The sequence below is a fragment of the Lissotriton helveticus genome, chromosome 3_1, assembly GCF_964261635.1.
Source record: "Lissotriton helveticus chromosome 3_1, aLisHel1.1, whole genome shotgun sequence".
NCBI classification, from domain to species: Eukaryota; Metazoa; Chordata; class Amphibia; order Caudata; family Salamandridae; genus Lissotriton; species Lissotriton helveticus.
The window spans coordinates 34,816,351-34,832,152 of record NC_136061.1 but is presented as its reverse complement, the minus strand read 5'-3'; the positions used below and the strand labels follow the sequence as shown (position 1 = coordinate 34,832,152).

The window sequence follows — 15,802 nt, the reverse complement described above, 5'->3', positions numbered from 1 at the left end:
GACGACGATGCCGTCGACTAAAGTATCGTCGACGAAGATACCGTCGACGAAGACACCGTCGACGAGGCTGACGTCTCCGCAGATCCCGGCAAAGAAGTCTCCGTCGACGCACGTTTCGTTGACGACGATACCGTCGACGGCGAATCCCTCAGTGGGCCCTACCTCGTCGACGATGGCGATTTCCTCAGCGGCATGTTCAGAATCCTTCTCAGGATTGGGTTCTTTTGCCACCATGCCTCTGGTACCACTGCCTTCCTTGACCTCTGGCAGGGATTCTTCTCTGCAGTTGCCACCTCCTGATCTCCAATTACCCTCACCTTTGATGGCTACTGATCACGAGACTGGATCTATGGGGGACGATGATAACGATGAAGCTCACAGTCCATCGGAGTTAATCATAAAATGTCAAGACTCCAGTTCTGACCAAGAGGAGGTGGAGGAAGTGGTCCAACCGGATGACCAATTTGTCCAGTTTCCTATGGCATCTTTCCCAGTTTCTTTGTTTTCAAACCTCCAGCATATGCTGGATGACTACAATCGAAGGTTTCCGCCTACCCCTCAAGGTACTCCAAGCCACGCTCCTGCGGAGGACTCCGGCCCTGCCACCCATCCGCAGTCTTTGGAGCAGCCTGTTTTGCCAGAGCTTCCCCGCCCTAACCCCCCTCTTATTCCGCAACCTGGTGCGCACGGGGTGGATGAGTCGGACAGTGAAGAGGGGGAATTACACCAGGATACTGACGATGAGCAGGATCCAGATATGGCGGAATACGACGACTATAGGATACAGACACCTTCTCCGCAACAGCCAGAGGCAGGTGATTCGCCTTCCATTGATACAGCAAGCTTCCATGTGCTGATGAATAAAGCGGCGGACCGCTTTAAATTGCCGAGAGAACAGCGGCAAGAAGATTGCTTTCTCTACGATTTCAAGAACAAACCGTACAAACAAATTCACACCATACCAATCATAGAATTTGTATGGAAAGAAGGGATGAGGATTATGCACTCTCCTAACTCCTTGCCGGCACAAGTCCCTCGCCTGGAAAAGAAGTACAAGGCTCCGGCTGGTTCACCTGCTTGTTTGCTGTCACATCCCAAACCAGACTCGGTGGTCACACAGGCGGCACAGCGACGATCCCGTAATCCGGCAACTCCTCTCACTACTCCACCTGATAGAGAGGGTCGACGTTTGGACGCCATTGGGAAGAAATTTTCCACCATGTCCTCTACGTCTGTACGCGCTGCAAATGCATTGGCCATTCTAGGTCGTTTCGACAGGCAAATGTGGTCTGATATTTCCGCATTCGTTTCACTAATACCGGAAGCGTCCAGAGCGGAAGCCCAACAAGTTCTCCAGGATGGCATGAGGGCGTCAGAGGAAATGATTGACTGTGCGATTGATGTGGCGAGTACGGGATTTCGCATCCTCGCCAGTGCTGCGGCCCTCCGCCGCCAGGGCTGGCTTAAATCCACTTCTTTCCGGCAAGAGGTCCAGTCGAAGATACTCGACATGCCCTATGACGGTGAATCTCTTTTTGGCGCTCACATTGACGAGGCGCTTGAGTCAATTAAAAAGGACACCGATACAGCAAAATCGCTAGTCTCCTTACAATTTAAGAAGCAGCCCTTTCGTGGCGCCCGTGGAAGAGGTTCGTCTTCCACAACTTTTCGAGGAGGACACACTCAGTACCGCCAATTCAACCAAGGCAATCAACGTTACTCCTCCCAACAGTCTACTCGCCAAAATCAGTCAAGACCCTATAAAGGAAAACCTACTTATAGGGGTGCCAACAACAAACGCCAGTGACTCTCATGTCACACAAGGAGTTGGAGGGAGAATCTCGCAGTTTTATTCCCAATGGTCTCTGATAACATCGGACCAATGGGTATTGGACATTGTTCGCAAGGGTCATGCCTTGGAGTTCACAGAGATTCCTCCTCATTCTCCGCCATCAGGCCCGCCACCTCCCCATTTTCTAGAATTGCAACATCAAGTTCGTCTTCTCATACTAAAAGGTGCAGTCGAAGTGGTTCCTATATCACAACAAGGGACAGGTTTCTACTCACGTTTTTTCCTCATTGCCAAGAAGACGGGAGAGTGGCGGCCTATACTGGATTTGAGGGCGCTCAATTTCTTTCTGAAACAGCAGTCTTTCCGCATGCTCACATTGTCAGAAGTCTTGCGGCTTCTCTGCAGCGGAGATTTCCTGTCCACGATAGATCTGCAAGACGCCTATTTTCATGTGCCGATTCTTCAACAGCATCGCCAATTTCTAAGGTTCAAGGTAGGCACTGTCCATTACCAATTCAAGGTGCTGCCTTTTGGCCTGCGCTCGGCGCCTCGTGTTTTCACGAAGGTCCTGGCCCCAGTCATGGCTTATCTACGTCTTCAAGGAGTGCAGATTTTTCCTTATCTGGACGATTGCCTCCTGAAATCTCCGTCTCCTCTACAGCTGGCTCACGACACAAGTCTCTGCCTACAGACTTTCGAGTCACTGGGGTTGACCATCAACGTGGACAAGTCACATTTAACACCATCACAAAGGAGAAACTTCCTGGGTGCCATTCTCGACACGGAATTATCAAAAGCCTTCGTTTCCCAAGAACGACAGGTGAAGATAGTACGTCTGGTCACCCTCATCCGTTCAAAACAGTCAGTTTCTGTCCGCATGTTGAAGTCCTTTCTGGGGATGGCGTCGTCCTGCATCGCTCTACTCCCGAACTGCAGGCTCCGCACTCGCCCTATTCAGGAGGAACTAGACCTGCAATGGCGCCAAGTGTCAGGATCCTTCAACGATCTAGTGAGAGTCTCGTCTCGCATGAAAGACAGTCTCCTTTGGTGGAGAGAACCATCCAACCTAAACGAAGGAGTTTCCTTTCTGGCCCTTCCTCCGGATCTAACACTGACCACAGATGCATCCATGGAGGGTTGGGGAGCTCATCTCCTAGACCTTTCAATCAAAGGAAAGTGGACACCGTCACAACGAACATGGCATATCAACAGATTGGAGCTGCTGGCGATCTTCCTTGCTCTCAGATCTTTTCTGCCTGTAGTGCAAGGAGAGTCCGTGCTGGTTCAAACGGACAACACAACCAGCATGCACTACATGAACAAACAGGGCAGCACAAGATCTCAGCCCTTGTCTCGGCTAGCTCAGAAGATCTGGAACTGGGCTCTTCGTCATCGAATCTCCCTGACGGCGGTCCATCTGCCGGGGGTTTCAAACATCCTAGCGGATTCGTTGAGCAGGTCCACATCATCGACCCACGAGTGGGAGCTTCATCAACAAACTCTGGACATGGTGTTCCGCCGTTGGGGTCGTCCCCTGATGGACCTTTTTGCCACTCCACTGAATCGGAAGTGCCCCGCCTTTGCGAGCTGGCATCCTCATCCGGGGTCCAGCGGCAACGCCCTTCTCATGGACTGGAGCGGCCTGTTCGCCTATGCATTTCCTCCCATACCATTGGTGCCGAGGACATTGTGGAAGATGCGCAGGCAACCCTGCCACTTGATACTGATCGCACCTCGTTGGCCCAGACAGGCTTGGTTCTCAGAACTTCTTCTGTTGTCCCAATGCACGCCCATTCGTCTACATCCACGTCCAGATCTTCTGTCCATGGACGAGGGCCAAGTCTGCCATCCAGACCCGACCACTCTTCAGTTATGGGCATGGAACCTGAATACCTCGAATTCGCGAATTTAGAGATGCCCCAGGAATGCAGAGAGATTCTGGCTTCTGCTAGAGCTTCCTCAACTGTTCAAACGTACAAACTAAAGTGGAAACGGTTTTGCCATTGGTGCGCAGAAGCAAATGTCCATCCACTCACTTCTGCCCCGGAACAGCTGTTGCCTTTCTTTCTAAGCCTTGCTCAGTCTGGCCTCTCTCATGCCACCTTGAGGGTCTTTCTGGCAGCTATTTCACGTTTCAGACATGATGGCTCAACCTCTCTCTGCTCATCCAGAACTATCCGACAATTCTTTAAAGGTCTCTTCAGGAAGTTTCCTCCTATCAGACGCCCGCCTCCGGCATGGCAGCTCAACGTGGTATTGTCACAGCTCATGAAGCCTCCTTTTGAGCCAATCCACAGAGCAGACAACAAGTTTCTTACCTGGAAGGTCGTTTTGCTTTTGGCCCTAACATCTTCTCGCCGTGTGAGCGATCTTCATGCTTTCACAATCAAGCCCCCTTATTTGCAATTCAAAGCAGATGGAGTATCTCTTCGTACCAATCCCTCTTTTTTGCCAAAAGTGCCTACAGATTTCCATCTGAACGAACCTGTCTTCTTGAAGACTTTCTTCCCGAATCCACAGTCACCGGCAGAACAACGCCTTCATTCCTTAGACATCAGCCGTTGTCTAAAGTTTTACATTTCAAGAACTGCCCCTTTCCGCAAATCAGATCAACTTTTTGTAGCATATGGAAGAATGCGAAGGGGACATTCAGTGACAAAACAAACACTTGCAAGATGGCTCTCAGCAGCCATATCCTACTGTCACCAACAAGCTGGCAAGCCTTTACAGTGTCCTGTGAAGGCACATTCGACGAGAGCGATGGCGTCTTCCACCGCCTTGTTTGCCGGAGTGCCTCTACACCAGATTTGCCGGGCGGCAACGTGGTCGAATAGGCACACCTTTACCCGACATTACTGTTTGGATTCTATCAACGAGGCGGATACCGCAGTGGGGCAAGCAGTGCTTCGCCATCTCTTTAAATAAGGTGAGCCTCTGTTCCCTCCTCCTTTTTCTTCTGTGATTGCTATATGCTTTTAAGCTATGTGTTTACTTCTTGTGAAGATGCTTGCAATCCCAGTGCTAAGGAGTTACTGCTATCTATTCTATTCAAGCATGTGAATCTATGAAAGACACCCCTAATACTGGAGAAGAACTATTGTTACTTACCTGTAAACAGGTGGTTCTCCAGTATTGGTGTCTTTCATAGATTCACATGCGACCCACCCTTCCTCCCCTCAGAGGCTCTCTTCTCCTCATACGCTATTATTACTAGTGCTACGAAAATCTGAGGGCTTGAGCTTCTGAGGAGAAGGTTCTAGAGGGTGCTTGAGCCTGATTGGCTGCAGTTTGGACCAACATAATGACACTGATATGTTACAAATGAGTTTTTTCTCTTGTAATGTCTTCCTATGGAAGTTACCATTTAGAGGTTTTACAGTGTATTATCTCTATTATTATTATTCTATGATATCATTTATGTTATATTAGCAATATTGCTATTTTTATGTACCGTGGGACTCCCACTTCGACGACGGGGAATATTCAAGCATGTGAATCTATGAAAGACACCAATACTGGAGAACCACCTGTTTACAGGTAAGTAACAATAGTTCATATATGCCAGGAGTGATAATACGGTTTAGGAATAAGAAGCGCTCGCGATATAAATGGGGGTCACCTAATGCCGTAGCCAGTACAATGCATAATATGATCACAGTCTGCTAAGAAGCAGCAATGACGAGAGCCGTGGCCCCGAGGTGAGAGGGGGTCTGGGTCCAGTGCCAGCACAGGTGGGCAGAGGCAGAAAGGGAAAGAGGGACCTACCGCTCGGAAAGCAGCAAGATTGTTCTCGGCATCTTCCTTCAACTGGATCTCCTCCTGCAACCTGGAGAAAAACACACAGGGTTACCAGAGGCAGAGTAAAGAGAGGCAGCTTTGAGGCAGAGGGAGGAGTCAGTCTCTGGAGTTATGGAAGCAGCAGTTCCAGGTATAGCTTGGAGAGTAAGACTTCGATCTGAGCGGGAATAGTCAGTGTTATTGAAGAGGGAGGAGAACCAGATATAGGAATAATAGAAGAGAGTGGAACCTGGGCACAATGTCAGATCTAGAGCAAAACAACCAGTTTTAATCTAAGACAGGGGTCTTAAACCTCTAATGCATACCTCCCTCCCCGAATTTAAAAATAACATCTCGCCTTATAGACCTCCTATCAAACGATGGAGCCTGCTAAAATGTTTAAAAGGAATGGCAAATAATGCTGGCATGGCGCTTTAGAAGGGATTGTATTTGGCTGAACTCAAAGACAGCAGAACAAAGATGATATTTAGTGCTGGAAGCCTCCACCTCCACACGCCAAGTATCACATGTAACATATCCCAACGGTGTGTACAGCCCAAGCAGTAGCAATACATTCAAAATCAGGAGGAGAGGACATGTTCCTTACACCCAATGCCTTAGAGTTTGGGCAGTTCAGTGGAGGTCCTACCCTTGATCACCTCTACTCTGATCAGGTTATGACTTCAGAAGAGCCTTCTGTCTCAGAAGCAGGGCAGACTCCTCCACCGGAACCCACTCAACTCACACCTCCATATGCTGATACCGAGTGGTGGCAATTGCTTTTGATCTGCCACATGAGGTGGTAGATGCCACCCTCGCCATCAGACACACCTGCACGAAATCCATTTCTGTCAGGCGCTGTGCAGAATGTGTAGCCTGGTGTGGCGCTTCTGCCACTGGCCCTCCACAGGTGAATTGTTGGACATCCTAGGTTGTTTTGTCCTTTAGCCCAGCAAGGTCTTGCAGTAGGCACAGTAAAGCTTATCTGTCAGTCTTTGCCACTTCAACATTTGCCAGACCAACAAGCCTTGTCCATATCACCTGTTGTGATGAGAATATTAAAGGTTTGACTCACATATTCCCCACAACACCGTTTGCAATGCCACAGTGGGACCTTAACTTAGTCTTGACATCCCTCATTTGACACCTCTTGATACTCCTGACCTTAAAGACTGCCATCCTCATTACCATAACATCAGCTTGTCCTGTGCGTGAACTGCAGGCACTGCTTGTGTAACCACCCTACTCCACTTTTATCTGGACTTATTGGAACTAAGGACTTGGGCAGCCTTCTTACCTGAAATTGTGACTCCTGTCTCGGTTGGGCAATTCATCCCTCTACTCATGTTATTCGCTCTCTTTCACTCCTCGAAAGAGGAGAGGCTTCATTGGTTGGACCCCAAAAGGGCTTCAAGCTTTTACATAATTTGTACCATGGATCATCGAGGAGCTGATCAACTTTTTGTGGGGTGTTCCGGAGCAAAGAAAGGGAAGGCTGTGCAGGAGAGGGCCATGTCCAGGTGGGTAGTTCACTGCATTAATATCTGCTATGCATTGGCCAAGAAGCAGCCCCTGCACGGTCGGAAGGGCCATTGTACCAGGGCAAAGGCCGCTACCACTACATTGGTGAAAGCGGTGCCTGTCCCCAATATCTGCCTGGCTGCACCGTTGGTGTCATGTATACCCAGGTCTGGCGAGAAGGACACCTCAAATCCCAGAGACAGGGCTGCAGAACGCCTGGTATGATACCTAAAGATCAGTACGGGGCACAGAATATTCAGCAGTAGAGAACAGTACCCGATGCCCAAAGCCCAGGGACAGGGCTCAGAATACCTGACAGTAAGTGAGAGTACTAGACTCCCAGAGACAGGGCGGCAAAATATGTGACAGCAGATAATATCACGATAACTAAAGCCCAGGTGCAGGGTGCAGTAGGGTACCTAATGCCCTCCCGCCTCTCAGGAGGTAGAGCCTTCCTTCTAACCACAATATATAAATAAGTTGGCAGGGTATGCTCAGGCGTGGGTACCTTGCTTACTTTGCCACTGGATTCACGCTAGCCGGGCTGATGAGGGCTGTTAGCCCAAAACCGGTCCCAGGATGCTTATTTCCGGTCCAGGGAAGACCTGGCTTGGGAGTTCGGGCTGGACTGTTCCCATGAGGCACAGGGTCAAGACTGATTTGCATATAGCTGTGTCTGAACTGGGGTGGCAGAGTGAGCTAAAGACTGATGATGGATTCAACCCAGATCTGTGACTGGGGGTGAGTGTTTGAAAAGTTTCAGCACTCCGTCCATCATCTCCTTGTGTTTGCATGTTGGAGCAATGCCAGGGCTTTGTGTGGGCATGGGGAGGAAAGGATGCGAGGGGTGAGAGGGATAGTATGGAGATGGTGCACGTTGGAGCCAGGGCTCGGTGTGGGCGAGAGGAGCGCGCTGAGGAGACGAGGATGCGAGAGACGGGAGAGGGCTGAGCGGGAGAGCACTGCCAGGGTTCACGGGGGAGAGGGAGAGCTCTTACGGGGCTCACGGGGAGAGGGAGAGCTCTCTGGTCCATGTCCTATTATAGGCACAGCCTCCCGGGCCGTGATGTCAGCCTCAGACAATGCCGGGACGGAGGCCGGAGCCTTATAGGGAGGTGGTCGAGGAGGCGCCGCAGAGAGATGGGCAGGAGGGGCTCGGCCTGGCAGCTTCATGGGGGTTATTTATACCCTCATAATCAGGAGCGGTTTATACCGAGCATAATCAGGGGAAATGTAGAAAAGAACACACAGTGGAGCGGTTGCGTTCACCGTGCTGTGCTTCGGACATGGAGCTGTGGGTAGGACTGAATGACTCAGAACTGAGGGGGAGGCCGGTGCTACGTCACCTTAGGCTCAGGGGTGTGCGCAAACTTACAGGACCTCTGAGTATTGCTGGGCTCAGGGGGTGCGCGCAAACTTACAGAGCCTGTCTCCTGTAGTGTTGGCACAGCCAGCTGCAGTAATCTGTTACCTCTGAGTCTAGCTGGGCTCAGGGGATGGGTACAAGCACTCATGACCTGTCCCCTGTAGTGTTGGGTGTCTCAGTGCTGGCACAGTAAGCTGTAGTCTGTCACCTCTGAGTCTAGCCGGGCTCAGGGGATGGGTACAAGCATACAGGACCTGTGCCCTTTGGTGTTGAGTGCCTCAGTGCTGGCACAGTAACCTGTAGTAGTCTGTTACCTCTTAGTCTAGTTGAGCTCAGGGCATGGGTACAAGCATACAGGACCTGTCTCCTGTAGTGTTGGGTGTCTCAGTGCTGGCACAGTAAGCTGTAGTAGTCTGTTACCTCTGAGTCTATCTGGGCTCACGGTGTGTGCGCTAACATACAGGGCCTGTCTCCTGTAGTGTTGGGTGTCTCAATGCTGGCACAGTATGCTGTGGTAGTCTGTTACCTCGGAGTCTAGTTGGGCTCAAGGGATGTACACAAGCATACAGGTCCTGTCTCCTGTAGTGTTGGGTGTCTCAGTGCTGGCACAGTATGCTGTAATCTGTCTCCTCATAATCCTGTGGGGCTGAGAGGGGATGGGTACAACAGGTCTTGTCTCCCCCTGCTGGATCTGGATAGCTTTATGGAGATAGTTACAGGGTGCAGAGCCTGTCGCTGCTAGACGAGGATTGCTTTCGGAGGATTGTTATAGGAAGCAGAGCCTGTCGTGCTGGATCTGGATACGTTTGGGGAGATACCTACAGGATGCAGAGCCTGTCGCTGCTAGAACTGGATAGCTTTAGGGAGATAGATACAGGATGCAGAGCCTGTCGCTGCTAGACCTGAACAACTTTGGGGAGATAGTTATAGGATGCAGAGGCTGTCGCGGCTAGATCTGGATAGCTTTAGGGAGATAGTTACAGGATGCAGAGCCCGTTGCTTGTAGACCTGAATAGCCATGGGGATATAGATACAGGATACAGAGCCTTTCGCTCTACGATCTGGATAGCTTTAGGGAGATAGTTACGAGATACAGAGCCTGTCACATCTGGATAGATGTAGGAGATAGTGACAGGATGCAGAGCCTTTCCCTGCTAGACCTGGATAGCTATGGGGAGACACATACAGGATGCAGAGCCTTTCCCTGCTAGACCTGTATAGCTATGGGGAGTCACATACAGGATGGAGAGCCTTTCCCTGCTAGACCTGGATAGCTATGGGGAGACACATACAGGATGCAGAGCCTTTCCCTGCTAGACCTGGATAGCTATGGGGAGACACATACAGGATGCAGAGCCTTTCCCTGCTAGACCTGTATAGCTATGGGGAGTCACATACAGGATGGAGAGCCTTTCCCTGCTAGACCTGGATAGCTATGGGGAGACACATACAGGATGCAGAGCCTTTCCCTGCTAGACCTGGATAGCTATGGGGAGACACATACAGGATGCAGAGCCTTTCCCTGCTAGACCTGTATAGCTATGGGGAGTCACATACAGGATGGAGAGCCTTTCCCTGCTAGACCTGGATAGCTATGGGGAGACACATACAGGATGCAGAGCCTTTCCCTGCTAGACCTGGATAGCTATGGGGAGACACATACAGGATGCAGAGCCTTTCCCTGCTAGACCTGGATAGCTATGGGGAGACACATACAGGATGCAGAGCCTTTCCCTGCTAGATCTGGATAGCTATGGGGAGACACATACAGGATGCAGAGCCTTTCCCTGCTAGACCTGGATAGCTATGGGGAGACACATACAGGATGCAGAGCCTTTCCCTGCTAGACCTGGATAGCTATGGGGAGACACATACAGGATGCAGAGCCTTTCCCTGCTAGACCTGGATAGCTATGGGGAGACACATACAGGATGCAGAGCCTTTCCCTGCTAGACCTGGATAGCTATGGGGTAGTAAATACAGAATACAGAACCTTTTGCTGCTGGATCTCAATAGATTTGGTGAGATAGTTACAGGATGCAGAGCCTGGCGCTGCTAGACGTAGATTGCCTTTGGAGGATTGTTATCGCAGAGGCGAACCCCCGAAGGGGCTCAGGAGCCGGCGCCATAGGTGAGGGGGACGCGAATTGGCGCGAAAAGGCCGGCACCGGGCAAGGTGTCCCCCTCTCAGCCCCCAACCCCCCCCCCCCCCCCCCACCCCCCTCCTGGCGGGGCAATGACCAATCGGGAGGGCGCGCGGGGTTCAAACCCCCCAATCAGCAATGTGGCGCGAACTCCGAGGTGCTGCGGGGGGGCTTAAAAGCGCGACTCCCCCAGGTAAGCTCCTAGCATCCAGGAGCAGGGGAGCAGCGCGACGGAGGACCGAAGAACTTGTGTGGACGACGGGGGGGGGCCTCGACGGAGCATCTGGCGGGAGCCTATCTTTGGAACACTTTGCCCCTGGGACAACGTGCCGCGCTGCCAGCTGCCTTGACCGGAGCCCACCCGGTGAACAAAGGACCTGAACCGTGCCGTCCTTCCCGGTGCCCACCCGGGGAAACCTACAGCGAGTGCCCCAGGGCAGCGCAAGACTGACCGAGGAAAAAAGCCAACGCAACCGGAGCCCACCTGGGTCAGCGCGGGACAGCCAGGGAGAAGCCCGACTCAACCGGAGTCCACCCGGTGAGTGGGGCGTGGGGACGACTGCTGCGGCACGGCCTGACGCGACCGGAGCCCACCCGGTAAGCGAGGGAGAAGCCCGACTCGACGGGACGGCCAGGAAGAAAAGCCCGACTCGACCGGAGGCCACCCGGCGAGCGGACAACTGCAGCGGCGCAGCCTGACGCAACCGGAGCCCACCCGGTCAGCGTGAGGACGGAAGCAGGCCTTGCCGGCCAAAGAAACACCCCCGCAGCTAGCTTACCGGCCAGGGAACGCTGCCGGCTCCATCAAATCCCCGCAGGCAACGAGGGGGAGGCGGCAACGAGCGCTCGCGAACCAGAGCGAGAGAGAGGAGAGCCCTTGGCAAGTGAACCGGGAACAGCTCCAGGCGCCCCCTAGCGGCGGGAGGGCGCATAGCAGCACCGAGGCTAGGCACTGAGGACAACAAGCACGGGCTGCTGCAAAGGAGTTGCTTGGGGGTAATAGTCAAGTTTTGGTGCAGGGATATTGGCGGCAGCACCCCGCCACACCACAAGTTACTTGGTGCATAATACCGCGGCAGCACCCCGCGCAGAACACATGGCAAGAAAAGGGGGCAAACAACGAGAGCAGGATCACCTGCACGACCTAATAGGGAGGATGCGAACAGCCGCGGCAGTGCATGGTGAGGAATGAGTGCAGCAACAACTCAACCGCGACCCAGGGGAGGGGACCAGCAGACAGCAACGCGGCGTGGACGCACCACCGGCGGAAAAAAGAAGAAGGAAGATGCCAGCCAAATTCGCAGACGCGGCAAAGGTCACTAAAGCACCTGGCAGACGGATCCAGCCACCTGCAGCCACCACGGCGGCGGAGGGATCGATCCAGGGGCCCAAGGACACAGCTACTAACGGTGAGCAGATTAGCGCGATAATTCAGGAATGTTGTAGGGCCATGGCGCCAATGTTACTGAAAGAATTGGGGGGTGCAAGGCACGGTGGCACAAGGGGCGCAAACAAACGCAGGGCAGGGAACGGGGCTGACAGGAGCGACCACAATCCCACAGGTGGGGGAGACCACTGGGTTACCCTGGCACTTGGTCAACCCCGGGGCAGCGCGGCAACACCACTTAGGGCTAGCGCCCCCAGAGGGAGGGACAGGGTCACCCACGGCAGCCTGGGGCATCACCCCACCCACAGTCCTACCCCCGGAATTAGGTCCATTACCTGAAACATACGCACAGCCCTCGCCAGGTCCGGCATCATTGACCACCAAAGCCACTGGGCTGGCCAGCCTAATACCCATAGCAGTAAAAGAAAGGATCTGAAAGAAAGAGTTTATAGACATATTCTCATTGCTGGAGATTCAGTTAGACGGGCTGCATTTAACGACATGTGATAAGAAGGAGGAAGATAGGAGGGAAAGAAGGAAGGAGCGCAAAGAGCGGACATTTGATAATTGGTTGGACGCATTCAGGGTCATGGCGTGCATTATAGTCGAAAAGTTCCCGCACTATGCGGCCGATCTATGGCTGTACGAAGCCAACATACATAACGCACAGCGGCAATTCCCAGGCGACGCATGGTTAGAATATGACAAAGGCTTCAGGCTAAAAATGCAGGCGCACCCTGAGATAGAATGGAACGAGGAAGACGTGTCCGGTTTCATCCATAAGATGATGGCAGCTAAAGAGGCCAGGACATGGGGGGGGAGGAGCGATCACTCCTTTCGGACCCCCTTTCTGAAGGGGAAAGGGAGGCCCTTTCAGAAGCATAAGTACACCAGCACGGGCAGAGGGGCACACGCCAACGGGCCACCGGCGATATGCTGGAAATTTGAGTCAGGGGAATGTACATACGGGACGGCATGTAAATTCCAGCACGCATGTTCCACGTGCGGGGGAGGGCACCCCGCAGCGAGCTGTAGGCGCAAGGAGGATCCTAAACGCGACAAAAGAGGGAAAAAGACGCAATGAGGCAGGAGAGGTGGGCCGAGAGGGGGCGGAGGAACAGGTCCCCCCCCCGCTAGCGTGGTCCCCCATTAACACTCAGAAATTAAGGACGCTAGCCAATAGATACCACAACAAAGCAGACGCAGAGACACTAGTACACGGCTTTGAGAAAGGCTTTCCCATCCCCTTCAACGGCCCTCTCCCCCCCGCTTGCGAGAAAAACCTGAAGTCAGCATTGCAACACCCAGGGGTGGTGGCCAAGAAAATAGAGAAAGAGAGACAATTAGGCAGGATTGAGGGCCCCCTCATGGCCGAACAGGGGAGGGGACTGATCATATCACCGCTGGGGGTGGTACCAAAAAAGGAGCAAGGGCAATTCCGGTTGATCCACCACCTCTCGTACCCAGAAGGCAGATCAGTGAACGATGGAATTGAAGCTGAGGCGTGCTCAGTAACGTATTCCACGATCGACGACGCAATAGACCTGATAAAATCCACAGGCAGCGGTACCCTCATGGCAAAGGCAGATATCGAGTCAGCGTTCCGCCTGCTCCCAGTCCACCCAGATAGCTTCCACTTGCTAGATTTCCAGTGGGAGGGACAATACTATCACGACAAGGCAATGCCCATGGGATGCTGAGTGTCCTGCGCTTACTTTGAGCTGTTCAGCACATTTATAGAGTGGGCACTGCACGACAGGCACCCGGCTGGCGGGAAACTACATTACCTAGACGACTTCCTGTTTACCGGCCCAGCGGGGTCCTCAGTATGCGAAGATACACTGGGGGCGTTCACTCAGCTCGCTAGAGAACTAGGGATACCTCTGTCCAAAGACAAAACCGAGGGGCCTACCACGAAGATCGTGTTCCTAGGCATCGAGCTTAACTCAGTCACAGGGACGTCCAGGCTACCCCCCGAGAAAGTAGAGGAATTCAGACAGGCCATAAGGAAGCTATGCGGGCGAGACAAGGCCACATTGAGGGACATACAGCAGCTCATAGGGAAACTGAATTTTGCAACAAGGGTCATACCGGCAGGCAAGGTGTTTGCAAGGAGTTTGACACAGCTGACACAGGGCCTTACGCACAGGCATCACCACGTGCGACTCGGGCCCCAAGTGAAGAGGGACCTGCAGATGTGGGACACCTTCTTGGCGCATTTCAACGGGGTACTGATTTGGAGGGAAGGCTGGCTGACCAGCAAACAAATTGAGCTATACACTGATGCATCAGGAAGCACATGGTTTGGGGCTATTCTGAGGAAACAATGGTGTGCAGGCCAGTGGCCCAGTGACTGGCACAGGCAAGGCATAACAGGCAACATAACATTTTTAGAGCTCTTCCCTATCGTAGTGGCGCTGGTGATTTGGAAAAGGGAACTACAGGACAAGAAACTGACACTGTGGTCAGACCACAAGGGTGTAGTACAGGCTATTAACAGAGGGTCAGCCAGGTGTCCAGACACACTGAGACTAATGCGGCGTCTGGTTACATTGCAGCTGGAGGGCAACATAGAACTGCGAGCAAGGCACGTCCCAGGGGTGGAGAACGACGTAGCAGATGCACTCTCAAGAAACATGATGGGCAAATTCAGGGAGCTGGCACCCAAAGCAGAGAGGAACATGACCCCCTTCCCGGTCCAGCTGTGGGAGCTGGCAAAACAGACCTGTCAGAACTGATCACGCACGCCCTTGCCCCCGCGGCGGCCAAGCGCTACAGTAAATACATAGAGACAGTGATGAGAGTGGGGGGCATCCAATCCCTGGCGGACAACGACGACACCATGGGGGCAGTGGAACAGTTCATTGGATGGGCCTAGAGGGAAGGGAAATCGAGGTCATGGGCACAGGCCCACTTAGCAGCCGTGTCCCACCACGCAAAACTAGCAGCAGGACACAACCCTTGTGCATCCCCTTACATCAAGGCAGCAATGAAGGGGTGGAGAAGGAAAGAAGGAAAGGCGGTGGACACAAGACGCCCAATAGACTTTGAAAGGCTGGGAGTGCTACTAGAGGCGCTACAGGGCGTAACAACAGACGGGTACGAGCGGCTGCTCTTCCGGGCCGCGTTCGCCACGGCCTTCTTTGGGGCATTTCGCATCAGCGAGTTAGTAGCACCAGCCAGAGAAGGGCTGGCCGAGCACTGCATTCAGGCCAGCGACGTGACACCCAGGGCAAAGGGAGTAGAATTGGTCCTAAGGCGGTCAAAAACAGACCAGGCAGGTAAAGGGGCCCTAATCAGATTACAGTGTATCCAGGATCAGAGACACTGCGCCGTGTGCTGCCTGCGGGCATTCATGGCAGTGCGCCCAGCGGGTGAGGGGCCTCTGTTCAAACACAGGGATGGCACGCACCTCAGCAAATTCCAGTTCACAGCAGTAATGCGCTTGGCGATCAGCAAGGCGGGCCTGCCGCCAAGGAGCTTTGGGTCCCACTCTTTCCGGATAGGGGCAGCCACGACCGCGGCACAGCATGGGATGTCCGAGTCCGGGATACAAGCGGTAGGAAGATGGCGCTCGCAGGCATACAAAACATACGTTCGCCCCCAACTGCTATGACCAATGGACACGCAAGATAGCCTTGTTAGTGACCGGCCGTGTTTTCATTGCTCCAACAGGCAGCAGACCACACCTAGTCTGGGTGGTGGGCCACTCATTTGTCAGACGAATGGAGGCGTGGTGGAAAACAGCTGGACGATCACTAGGGGACAGACCGACATACACGTGCATCCGGTGGTTCGGTCGGTCGGGCATGCGT

The 15,802-nt window shown here is 53.1% G+C and overlaps 2 protein-coding genes across 9 annotated transcripts in view; one reads left to right on the top strand and one right to left on the bottom strand.

Annotated features, from left to right (window-relative positions):
* DNPEP (aspartyl aminopeptidase) overlaps positions 1–15,802 on the top strand; it is a 1,185,204-nt gene that overhangs the window by 209,882 nt on the left and 959,520 nt on the right. The gene's annotated exons all lie outside the window — the stretch shown is intronic.
* DES (desmin) overlaps positions 1–15,802 on the bottom strand; it is a 60,065-nt gene that overhangs the window by 30,713 nt on the left and 13,550 nt on the right. For both annotated transcript variants that reach the window (XM_078679185.1, XM_078679186.1), the window contains exon 2: positions 5,558–5,618. In XM_078679185.1, coding sequence (XP_078535311.1) covers positions 5,558–5,618 — 61 coding nt within the window. The remainder of the gene's footprint in view (positions 1–5,557; positions 5,619–15,802) is intronic.